Genomic DNA, 13,450 nt, shown 5'->3' with positions numbered 1-13,450 from the left:
CGGTAATTTTTTTTTTTTTTCACATATCTACGGTGAGATTAAATACGCTATGTGTGAAATGTCGTGGATTCGAGTTGACACGAATCGGACCTTGGAATACGGCAAACCTTGGTGTCGAACAATCGGCCATAAGTCATGCATATAATACCGCAAGATTTTAGCATCACACCGTTACGTCCGTGAATATATATATATATGTTACCTTTTGCCGTGAGAATGCGAAGTCTTTTATTGAGCGAATGGTGTGGAGACTGTATAAAAAAGATGGCTTGAAAAGTAACAAAGGAACTTTAGGAATACGGCCTTTCAATTGTGATGGGTCACACGGATCGTTCGACAAGTTTGTTGGAATTTTATTCATCGCGGAATAAAGCATTGAAATCGTTACGACGACAGATTGTCTGATCAAGTGTGCAAGAATATCACAATTGCCGAAGTTAGGAACGAGCTGCGATTTGAGCCTAACATCAAACCTTTGACCTCATTATGCCGGTGAATGAGATTTGGAAGTGAGTAACTCACCTCGTGAAATTATGTAAAATGAACCTTGAGAGAGACAAAATGCGTAGTGGTCGTGATTATAAAGGATGAGCCTGAGGATCCTGTATCTGATTCTCACGATTAGTTACTGGGAAACGTGAAGTGGTCCCTGAACAATGGGAAAAACGCCTCCAAGAACTCTTCCGAGATCGGAAACGGTACAAGTTCTGGGTCGTAAGGAACGCCTGTTTTGCATTCGGGAAGAATTTCGATGAAAAAATGCGTGAGATAGGTCGGATCATGAGTTTGAGTCAGGGTGAACGTACTGGTATTATTCTAATTGAATTAAATTTTGTTAACACTAATCTCTCACGCGTTTCAAGTTTCGGTTCTATACTATGAATTCGAAGCGTTAAAACAAACTTTTACGGTTGTACGAATGGCTTGCCGATCGAATCCAATCGGAATTTGATCGGAATGATTTGAGTTTGGGTTTTGGGTTGACTCGTTTTTCATATTTTTTCAATGAGTGAAAGAAAAATTGCGGAAATGATTCAGAAAACACCCGAGTGTCTCAAGGCGCAGGATCGAAAGAAGCAATCTGTTTCAAAGTCGAGCACTTCTCGGTTCTCTTCTTCTCTTTGCTGATAATCTTCCGCCGCGAGTGAAAGGTTCCAGCTGGCGGATCCGTTCGAGATATTTTAATATGCCATCTCCTGCTTTGTCCGTTGAAAGAATAACTAAATGGGCTTGAATAGCGCTTTGAAAAAGAGGGGCGAGAACGGAAATTGACACGAAAAGAAACAGATAACGGTCTGAAAGGCGAGACGACGATCGTTTCGTTCCACGTAAGTGTAAGTAACAGTTAATGCTTAGCCTCTGATTACTTCGTTTCGTGGTAAAAAGGATTGCGCATAATCTAGAGATGTAGGTGGCCATAGAAGATCCCCGATGATTATATCTGTCTGTACTTCGCGGTCAAGATCAAGGTTGAAGTATTCACGCTCGACTGCACGTGAGTAAATATTGCGGACTGGTTTAACTTGACATTTTTGAATACGTGTCCTATATATTGTGACAATTGCTTGTAAGAGACAATCGATTTGATGATAGACCAATGCAATTTACACTTCCGGAATACGAAAGCAATTTCACTAATTATGAGTCTTTTCTGTTTCGGCTGATTATGAGGTAGGAATCTTATAAATGCCGATAGATTTTTCCATCTGCGGTGAATATTATAATAATATATCATATTATACTTGCGGGGACTTATTCTGAAGCGATGCTCACGTTTACCACATTACTATATTCGTTTCACAGTCAGCCGGATGCAATATAGGGATAAATTTAAATGAGAAAGTTGATGATGCTTTAGGAACGCTTACGAAGCATCTTCGGCGATAAATAACACGCGTGTAATGGTAATATTAAGGGAGAGGCTGCAGGTTTCACTTTAAATGTAAATCAACGTGATCAAAAAACACCTCATGTACATCTGTGCTCGTAGATGTAAATGTATAGTCGAAGCACTGATAATTCAACACGTTGCGAAAGGGCTAAAACCATTGAGAGTTGGCTGACAACGACTAAGCGTCAGTAGAATCATAGACGTCAAGTATCATGAAGTATATTCTGACAGCTCAGGATTTCACTCTCTTCTTACAAGCAACATTCACGCTGTGGGGGACGGTTTGGCTTTCGGAGACTTCAGAGAGATGAATCGAAAGCGTCGAATCGCAGGCATCGTCACCTCGCGTCCGTCTTGCCCGAAGCTGCGTTTGAGTTTAGGGTGCGCGATATGCCGAATCACGGCGATAAGGTTGGCAGGCGAGTCGATCGAATTGGGCGAAACCTCCGCGGCTTCCCCGAGGCGGAGCAACTCCCGCAATTAGCGGCAGACGCCGACTGACCTAGAGACGCCGTTGCAAGTGGAACACACCGGACATCGACGCTCGTAGTCTGCGAGAACCAAAGCCGCGGAAGCGGCGCGTTTTTCCTCACTCGAGAAAACGTCCGCCGCGAACATCAGCGTTTCGGTAGCCGTGCCTCAATTGCGAGGAACCAGCAACGCCACGATAATCGTTGCGTCCAGTTTGGCCGAGTGACAATTGGCTCTGATGCGAGAGCATCGCGCGGAACGGTTCATTTCACCAACGCTCGTTCGCTTTGATTTTAAAAAATTAATGCCTTGCTCAGTTCCGAAATACGAGGATTGCCTTCCAGGCTACATCTTCGTCGTTTCGATCGGTCGCGGCGCGAGGCTGAGTTTCTCGTCGAGAAAGGCGCGTGCCTGAAATCAACTTTGATGCAAGCAGAATTAATTCGACGTATTCATTTTTTAAGGTTTCTATTTTGTCAGCGGTGAATACGACGAAGTTTGAGAGTCTCGTCCATTTTCTGACTCGCGTATGTCGAACGTCGCGTTCCTTTTACAATCCGCGAATGAGGAACTAACGACGCACCGTAAATGACAATTAACAATCAGTAAGCGATCAATCGGACTCGATCACTGAGTCATTCGGTCAACGATGTTGAGTACGACTGATCGATGAGTGATCAACGACGAGTGACCGAGGAAAGGTGGAACTTCCAGTCTTTCGTATCGGCATCAACCATCGTACGACGATTTCTAGCGACATCCGGTTACTCCGACTCGGAGAGCATTGACAAAAAGTTCCTCCTCTATCGAACATCCGACGGTGAATTCGCACGGATTGACAAAATTGAATACCGACGAAAGAACGTCGATCGGTCGAGAAGCGATGCGCCGTGTACGTGAAAGACGACATCAGCGTCCAACCGAGCTCGAAGTGAGAGACGCGTCACAAGTAGGGTGAAACGTAGAATCGGAAAACGCCGCGAATGCTGATAAATTGTTGCGGCGCAACTAATCAGCAAGGATCCCGATCGCATGCAAATGAACATTTCTAGGACCGTTAGTCGCACCTTCGGCAGCACGGCTTTTGCTGGATCATTTCCAGGATTCGCCCGACTCGGTTTACCCTCGAGTGGAATTCCGCTATTCCGCCTTGCCGTTCTCCTCGGCTTGGCTGCTTCAATTTCGTTGGTTCCTACAGTTCCCCGTCTTTCGGTACCACGATGCTTCGCTCTCAAACTCCGAGATCCACGCCTGACCTTCAATCTCTCGACTGAGTAAGCGGTGCATGGAAGTAAACACCGGGAACTTCACGGTTACACTCATTGTCGGTACCGCTATTTTCATTCTCGTTTCGAAGTCTCGTTTTCTACGATATCAATTATTCTTCACGTCTTATTTTATTATGTTCATTTCTCTTCCGACTTTTCTAGGCACCGAGGAAACTTTAATTTTATGAAGTTATCCCCACATCGCTTATCTCACGAAAATTTAATTTTTCACTATATTTCCGGTTATTTGAACACCGTAGAGCATCACTATTTGTTTCAGAATGAAATTGTTCAGTGGAAACGAGTAGACAATATTTAATCGTTACTTCAAACGTTTCTTCGAAAGAATCGTGACAAAATTGGTAGCCCATGCATAAACTAACACCTAAAATTAGTTTGCATGTGAACATCAATTATCAGAAATGATTATATTGCATTTTATCGACTTTTTTAGATTGGCATTCCATAATGATCGGTATACCGTTTGAATAAAGTCCAATCCATCATTTCGACGTATTCCTTTAAAACGCAAAAATTTATGAGGACCACCGTAAATTCTGATACGTTTATTCGGTTTGCTTGCCATTTATTTCTCAAACTTACGAAACTATCCGCAGTAACTCCTTTTTTTTGTGTGCTTTATTCTCTGTGTCTTGTAGCTTTGTATTCACATGCATGGACTCAAAAAAAAACCTTGTTTTTCTTTTCAAGTTTCGCTACACAACCCAAGAACAAAACGAGAATACTGTGAAAAAAGCATAAGGCAACGAAACGCTCACCAGAGGATAATTGACTCGCGGAGAATCCTTCTTCGTCTCCTGGTTGAAGTCGGACTTCCATCTCCCTCAATCGAGAGTGAAGATCTCTCGTGTGAAGAAACAGGAACAGCGTACTCGACAATGCGATCAGGGCGATGAGCTCGCTGGTTCTGCAATAAGAACATGAAATTTTGTGTTTCGTTAATCGTAATATCTTTATTATTTTACTATTACTTTATTTATCCAATATCATAGCACTTTTCCAATCGATTCACTTTGGACAAGGGTTATATTTTGTTTCTATGAAGTTCCGGACGAGATTGTAACACGTAAGATTTGCGCTCGAGGGTTCGATTGATTAGAGAAGAATATTTTTTGCCTCGCCGATTCACGTGGTTTAAGAATTAAATGGATCGAATCAGTTTCAACAGTCTTCTCAAAATGATTATCGCTCTTTCGTTTCGTTTCCCGGATTCACATCGATTCAATCACCAGTTCTAATCGTAAATATAATAACGAATCGCCAGGGAATTGAAGGCTGATCCTCGTGAAATTGTCGAAACGAAAATGAGACGAAAATATTTCAATCGCGGATCGGAAATAATACAATGTCGTTGATATTGCGTCGGGTTCCAACAATTTAATATGTGTGCCGAGGGCGTTGAAAAACCGGGGCATCACGCTGCATTCGTTCGCTCCTACCGCGTTACACATTGAATACAAATAGAACGACTTCGAGGTAATTTATTTTTTAATTACGCGGAGCAACGCCCACACTACGAAATGCACAGAGAATATATGCGTGTATGCGGCTGTTTTAAAAGATGAATTTTTACACGTGACCTGTTTCCGCCAGAGTCGAAAACCGTCTTGTTAAATTCGCGTGACTCGCTGTCCCGTCGTCAAGATCATTACGCGTTGTTTGTTTAAATACCTGAACCCGCTTCACCCTCAGATGCGTGAAGAAAATAGAAAAAGAAATCGAGGAGCAAAAGACTCGGACCGCAGTTTAATTTCCACGAGAAAAACGTGGTCTCAGGGAAAATGCCATCTTCACGAGCACTGACATTGTGACCGTTTTTGTAGAAATATATAATACACTCAGAAGCATAAAAAAAAAAATATATACACATATCATAATAAGAAACAATATAATTCATTTTATCAAATTTGTGAGCGAGTTTTTTTTTTTTTTTATTCATAGCGTAGCTAAAATCTTTTGACAAGATTTAAGTTTTTTTTTCACCGGATTTCAAAGTCACATACAAAAATTTTAAACCAATAGATGAATTATAATTACAACAGCAGTTCTGTTACACGTAATAAGCTCACAGATACGTCTTCTGTTTTCAAGTGTTCGTTAAGTCGGGAGGTTTTTGTAATTAAAATAACGTATAATAAATCCCTACAATTATTATACGTATGAGCATTACAACAGAATATAACAATTTAAGTATATAGAATTTAAGGAATATTACATTTATTTTAATATCTCAACGTTATAACTTAACCACATTTATCTCTCGCATTCTAAACATCTCGCGTTTTGTGCTGCAGGTTGTTGCGATATCTTGATTTTTTTACCACTGGAATGAAGAATGCGGAAAAGAAGGAGAAACAGGATGAGTTTAAAAATCCCGTTCGATGTTGTGATGAAAAAAACGAAGGAAAAGAAACGAAATCAAGACCCTAATTAATTCGCAGTGTCCGTGGAAGCTTCGCATTAAATCTGCAAGTTCCCACGCCCGGGTAAAACTGAAAATCATCGAGTAACTTCGTGTATGAAAGTGCCGTGAAGGTTACGCCAATTTCACGGTCTACGATTCTGCCCACACAACATGACTGTAAGCGAGTGAATGTAGAATTTACAGGAAATTATTACAATTACACCTTTCGACTTTATTTCGCACCGTTGATCCTGCGATCATGTTTAATTTTCTGTTTTTCATTTTTATTTTTTATTTTCGTTTACGTTTACGTTTTAAAAACTTTTATCCGATAAAAAGTTTACTCCACATATTTGAGGTTGTAGATTTTTAAGTTATTGTGTGACCAGCGATTCTTTATGAAAAAAGAAATTTGTATTCTTAGATTGACATTTACTTTGAAAAGTTTGAATATTCGATTATTCTTCTTTTTCATTCTAATTTACAAATTTATTTTTCATTCGTGAAAATAACAGCTAAAATTCCCAGCTGATAGTTCCGTTATATCCGTTATAATCAAAGAAAATGATCAAGTTATTCGAAAAAGATCGCGGTCAATTAGCGTTTGATTTATATAAATGAAAGACGTATAAATTTCTGCAAATTTTTCTACCGCACCGAAATAACATCCGTTACGCATGATTGCAGCAAGATAAATCACGCAACTAATTTAGTTGCTAATTATCGACTCTTCGGAAATTAACTCCATTTGCAGTGTATATAAGGCATTCCATGTCAATTCGATTAGGGTCTGACCTTTACCCTCTTGGGTTTGGTCCGTGATTTTTTATATTGTTGTTCCAACTCCAAAAAGCATTCTGATTTTTTAAAAAAATTTTTCTTACCTTTCCCGGCACCCCTAGAATACCGTAAATTTTGATATTTCGACATTTTTCAAAATTTTGAAAAAAATTACCCAAGTTCTGTGGTCAAAACACAAATATTTCAATCAGAATTGAAGCGAACAGGCAAAACAGTAATTTTTTATTAGTTTTTTAACTAATTGCTTATTTTTTCTCGAGTCATTTTGATTTTTTTTTTTAAATCTCAAGGTCCGATATATTTATCCTGGTACAAATGGCAATTTGTAAATTTTAATTGGAATTCGAAATCGAATACTCAAAATAATTGAGTAATATTATTCTTAATTCTTGTTTGAATTTCAATTGAAGAATAACAGATTGTTGTTGTGATAGGGAAAACACATCGAACCCCGTATCTTCAGAAAAAATCAAAATGACTACAAAAAATTTAATAAATGGTTGAAAAATTAAAAAAAAAATCATCGTTTTGCCCGCACACTTCAAGTTTGGTTGGAATATGTTTGCTTTTGGGCACAGTATTCACGTCACTTTTTGTCATAAATTTCAAAAATGTCGATATGATTGTCATAACATCGTCATTTGAGGGTATAAAAAATCTGAAAAAAATTGGAAAGTTTTTTAGAATTGGAAAAACAATATAAAAAATCGTGAATCGAATCCAAGAGGACGAAGGTCAGACCCTGGTCGAATTGGCGTGGAACGCCCCATATATTACACGTACATGCAATATCATAAAGTATGCATTATTACACAGGCATTCAGCGAACCAGATGGGGAGCCGTAAGAATACGATTACGGTATGATAACCGCGGGTTCGTTACGATATTACAGCTATCTCGGATAACTGGCAAACCATGCTTGTATCACATGTAACCGGACCCACAAGGTATGGAGATTAGTTACGGAGTTGCAGCACAGAAGCTTGGCCAAACTGGATCGAGGCTGGACGATCGGGAAATGAGTGATAAGAACGAGCAGCTGCGGAGTCATGTTTGAAAAAAAAAACCGACAAGGCAACGTATTACGGATGGTAGAGGTTAGGAGGACCATTTCCGTGTACATAGAAAGTGTCCGCAAAGTAGAGAGAAATTAAGTTGGCATTACTGCAGCAAAAGCTCCACAATACGCCAATCAGATTGAACCCTGATTACCAAGCGCCAATCGGATTGTTTCCCTTATTGCTTATGAGCGCCATTGCGGCGACTTGTTGAACTTGTTTTTGGCGGGTACTTTGCCTATTTTTTTGCCACACTCAAATTTTTTTACCACCCCCTTAATCAAACCGGTCTAGATTTGTTTTAAGTGATGAATGGAAGTTTTGAGAATTTTTTCGAGAATTTTCACACCATTTAAACAATGTTGTAGTTGATAAAAAAAATAATTAAAAGTGTTTAAAAATATAGATGCGAAAATTAGCCCGTTATAGGTCCGATCTTGAAATCGTCGAATAGGAAAATACAGTTTATAAATGTTTTGAAAATTTGAAAACGGTCATTTTCAACATCACTCTCAATACTTATAAACAATTAACTAGTTGAATGAAAAATTTTTGAACAATATCAAAAATCGTTCGGCTGTCATAGAATTCTCTATAAAAACATTCCAATGTATTCACATCACGTACAGAACGGATCTTCGATCGAAAATTGGGACCAATAAATCCGTTACGCTCTTGCGCAATTCTGATACAGAAATGATCATCAATTCCTTTTCTTCGAGAAGCGAAGGAAATTGGTCATGCATGTTCCAAATGGACGAAATTACTCGCCACGAATCGTATATAAGAGAAAGAAACACCCAAATAAACGAGAGAAAAGATACAATCTGCACAACAAAGTCTATAACGGGTCATCGGGAGTGGTGAAAAATTTCATAATTGCGATAACGTTCATAAGAGTCGTTATGCTGATGGGAGTAATTAATTACCGAAGGCGATACGCTAGTTTGAAATGCAAATAAGATCATCGAATGCCATTAATAATAAGCTCGGACGTGTTAAGATATAATTTAGTAAATGGAATGAAAGGATTCCATATCAGTTGTCACGTAAAATTAGGAAGAAATTAATAGACGCTAAGTTAACTTTGGGCACTGAAGAAAATATCGGCTTACGTGCGTTGTGATTATTTTAATGTAAATTAATTTTTCTTCCGCGTCAATTTATTGCTCGGGATTCAGAAAAACGAAAAAATGTAATGTTTCTTTCAAATTGTGCGAAGTGCGACTTTTCACCAGCTCGACATTCAACACAGCCTTTGACGTTTGCGTGTAAAATGGCCTATATACGAGAGTAACTCAAGCTAATTGTAAGTCCATAAATTCGAGATGCTAATTTAAAGAACTGACGACGAGTGAAGGAAGGCGGTGTTGTTTGTACTACGGTAAAAGCATAAATATAGAATGTGCGTACGATCATTAAGCCATTCATTTGCAATTTCTAGTCGTAAGTGTGTTCGTACATGTGTGTAATTACCGGTCTCAAAACACTCGCAGAATGCAGTGAAAGAAGGAGAATAGAAGAGAATAATTGAATCGTTGTGAAAAAGTGTCTGTACCGAAATATTTTCCGCTAATTAAAATTATCCGAAACCTATTTTCTCGTCTTAATTTCTCCCTCTCCTTGCTTCTCTGCCCTCTTTTCTCCGTATGAACTTCGTAATTCAAATTCATAACGTATCGTAAATGTGTACGAGTACTCTTCGCGACAGTTAAGACGCGATGTGTGCCAGCGGTACGTCTTGAAGATTGAATAAATTTGTAGAGATTTTGAATATTCTGATTTATTCATCCATACTCAGTATGGCGTCTTCACTATTTGTCAAAGACTGGTATCACGGCTCCTTGTCAGTGTTTCTCAAACGCGATTGCAGATTTAATTCCGCATTCATCGACCGATGACAAGAACGATTTGCGAATGTCTCGTCGGTTTTAAGGGCCCGGGATCAGCGGCCGTTCAGCCGTATTTGAAAATCCATTTTTAGACTTTCATTGCTGTTTTTAGACAGCGGTTTTAATATTCCCGAGAAGACAAACTTTGAGGATCTCCGAGTTTCCGTGACTTCAATGTCGTCCACCTCGTCATTCCCGAAGCCGTTTGGAGAACCGGCAACCGTTAGAATCGCGACGTGCGGCTCATCTGAGCGACGAAAATTCTGCCTTCAAATCTCGTTCACAAAGTTGCCAGCTTTGTTCCAACATCGATCTCGGTCCATCGGATAACGAGGAATTGTGCAGAGAAACGATGCATTCAGTTACGATTGTCTTCCCAGGTGAGTTACAATTTAAGAAAAGTATGCAAGAAACAATTTTTTGTCTATTTTTTTCTCGCTTGATCCAATAATTGCTGTTTTCACATTGCTTGTGAGAGATTAGGTTTCTTTCACAACACTTTTTGGCTACTCGATGATTAGAACCCAGATTTTTTTTTTTCATTTAAAAATAAAATTTTCTACTTTCCTCCGTACGTAAAAATTAATTACTATTTTTCAATCGATGATCATTTCGTTCTGAAAATGTGTCTAGATTTAGAAAAAATACCGGGCTTACTTGAAATTCGGTATTTAATTGTTCACAAGGACGAGCCGGCAATTAAATCATGAAACCTATACCTGGCAAAAAATTTTATATCAACATTTCTCTGATTAATCAAAAATTTAGATTCTCTAAAAGTATAGGTATTAAAAGTCTGTCGATAAAATTTTACTTTGGCCAAAATTTTATCTCAATATTTGATGGGTTTTACAAATTTTTTTCAATACCAACCTTGAAGAGTCTCAAGTTACAGAATTTTTCAGTTTTGAATTGAACTTCGGAAAGGAAATTTGCAGAATTTATTGATAAATATTTCAGTAAAAATCTTCAGCCAAGTGTTTACTTTTTTTGTATAAATTTCACTTACAGAAGTGTAAAAATCGCTACTTCTTTGTTATTATTATCAATCTATTCCTCTGCCTGCTTTTATTCAAGTTATTAAACCGTTGATTGTTTATTTGGTTATTTCACTCTTCCTAACAGATTTAATGCTACTAATAGGAAATTACCGGCTTTTTATCCCAAGAGAAGAAAAAAAAGTTTCCATCGACTTTCTCCGCGCCCACGAATTTCCGGCCTTGTAATTATTTACGATCTTGGGTTAAAATATTAGAATTTAAGTTAAAAATTATAATCACATGATATTGAATAATGTGACCCACCTCAGTTTCAATATTGTACTGAACATGACTTGAGTAACTTTTTTCCCATGCAAAAACGAGACGATTTTGTAATTTGCAGGTTGAACGAATATAAGAATTGAATTTAATACACAACGCGTGTACAATTTTTTTCCCTTTATTCACAAACCAGACCTTTGTAAAACTTCTCCCTTCTAACTCTCCATGGTTTTTACAGTCATTCGATATCGAAGGGATCTAGGGCGCCGGTTTGTGTAATATGACGATTTACGATTTCTTGTGTGGCGAATAGCTGAATGCGATTGGAGAGAGGAAAAAAACAAAAAACAAACGTTATGAATAGAAGCGAGAAAGGAGAATGAAGAAAAAATTTAGCACAACGGTATTTGAACGACGAAAAATAATGACTTGACACTTGCAGTAACTGGATTCACCAATTGTAATAAATAAACCGTAAGTCAATTGAGTTCGGTGTCGGATTTCAAATATGACAATTCAAAAGCGACCCAAGGTTTTCGGTTTAAAAAATAAACAGGGCTCGTTGTCCTGGTTTTGATATTGCGATCTAATTTTTTTCTTCCTCTCAATTCCTTTCTTATGCTCGTTAAATTTAACGGTGATGAAAACTGATTGTACGAATACGAGCGTTCTACGATTCAAATTTATACATACGGGTAGACGTTGCGAGGATTTTTGAAAAACGGAATTTCAAGAATGCTAGAGAAATCGAAACTCAACCAAGTGCACTATTTCTTGAATGTATTGTAATAATTCCTATCCCACTTAACTGATGGACTCAAATTTTGATTCGTTAACGGATGAACATATTTCAAGATATAAATAAAGTTGTGAATAAATTTCAACTCACCCCAAGTGGATATTTCATTTTTGTGCCAGTTTCTTTCATTTCTTATTACGTTCCCGTTTTTTTTTTTTTTTTTTTTGGGGGAATAATAATTTTGAAGGGAATTTGAGTAAAACACTAAATCAATTATAAACACCGTCAGTAACGATAAGTGTATGATTCCTGACTTGAAGAATCCTAACATATTCATTGCTATGCCTAATACGGCAGATTAGCATCTTCACAAACAATAATTCAAGTTTTTTGCATGATACAGGTAAAGATTCGCTCCTAAAGATAGACGTTCGAACATTGTGTACAAAATACCGTGCAAAAACTGCAACCAACTGTATTGTAGGACAGACAAGTGGCAAAAATTTACACTAAAATTAATACGAACGTAAAAGGAACATTTCAGATGATTTGAAATATTAGATAATCTAAATAAAAACACACTGACCTTTACAACCAAGAATGCAACGCTGTTCGAAATTTAAATAATTCAATGAACATGCGAAGAAATAATTGGGAGAAACTCACCTCTTCGGAACTGCCAACCTCCGCTGCCTCCACGTGTTATCCTTTACGATCATATTTTCAAGTCCTCGATGCACTGTCAAACTTCACTCTTTTTTCGAAACACGGTATAATTATTAAACACGTTTTGTCGATCGATCTTTCCAAATTTTACACAGTTCTGTTATATTTTGATGATTACTGACCGGTGGTTTTTATTTTTTTTTATTTTTTAATCTGTCTCAAATTACTGGAAAATGAAGACTTGTTGACCTAATTTTTGTACAATATGCTCTGATATTAATTCAATGAATATTATGACCGTCAAAGATTCACCAAATACGTTTATTTCTGTAAAATCCGATGGATGTTTCTTTGTTGTTGTTTTTTTTTTTTTTAGTCTAATTTCTATTCCTTTTATCGCCTTGACGCACTTCACGATTTTAGAATTTATCAACTGCACGAATAATAATTTCCATTAATTCTTGGATACTGTCTTTGAATTTTCCTTCATTAATCTATTCACGCAGAAAATTCATTATCACCGAACGCAGCAAGAAAACGAATATCACCAATCAATATTTATCTATAATTATCAGCTGAGATCGTGGCGAATATTCCACTCGTAAAAATCCATGCAGATAACTGAAACACATTTGTATTTCCGTAGTTTTGCGTATATCACGAATATTGCGAAAATATGCGACAAGCTTTTGCGGCAAATTAACTTATTGCAAATACGTATACGTGTGTTTGTATTTTTTCAATCTGTCTTCGTCATTTATTATCGATATTATTTTACCTCAAATTACGATCAAGGGATTAAATTTTTTTTTTTTTGCCCCAAAAACTGGGCGAAAAACGGAAATCGGAGCCAATGATTTTCCGTCAAAGATTTAGCCAGATTCTGGGTTTCGAGGTGATCGGCGATTTTGAAAGTCGGCCGAATCCTCGGCTCTCGGAAACGGATCGTCTGGCCGTGAGCTCCGCGTGCGACTGA

The 13,450-nt window shown here is 37.8% G+C and overlaps 1 protein-coding gene across 2 annotated transcripts in view; it reads right to left on the bottom strand.

The window, feature by feature from the left end:
* The window catches only part of LOC107226218 (heparan sulfate 2-O-sulfotransferase pipe), a 30,583-nt gene extending 17,141 nt beyond the window's left edge, over positions 1-13,442 (bottom strand). The window contains exons 1-2 of one of the 2 annotated variants that reach the window (XM_046742039.1): positions 12,475-13,442; positions 4,410-4,558 (exon numbers count right to left, since the gene is read on the bottom strand). In XM_046742039.1, coding sequence (XP_046597995.1) covers positions 4,410-4,558; positions 12,475-12,527 — 202 coding nt within the window. In that variant the 5' untranslated portion in view covers positions 12,528-13,442. Of the gene's footprint in view, positions 1-2,146; positions 2,260-4,409; positions 4,559-12,474 lie in introns of those variants that run through there. The other variant, XM_046742040.1, reaches the window with a different exon arrangement.
* Positions 13,443-13,450: the final 8 nt, after the last annotated feature.

The sequence above is a fragment of the Neodiprion lecontei genome, chromosome 5 (genome assembly GCF_021901455.1).
Source record: "Neodiprion lecontei isolate iyNeoLeco1 chromosome 5, iyNeoLeco1.1, whole genome shotgun sequence".
NCBI classification, from domain to species: domain Eukaryota; kingdom Metazoa; phylum Arthropoda; class Insecta; order Hymenoptera; family Diprionidae; genus Neodiprion; species Neodiprion lecontei.
The sequence above is the reverse complement of the archived record's forward strand: the minus strand, read 5'-3'. Positions and strand labels throughout refer to the sequence as shown.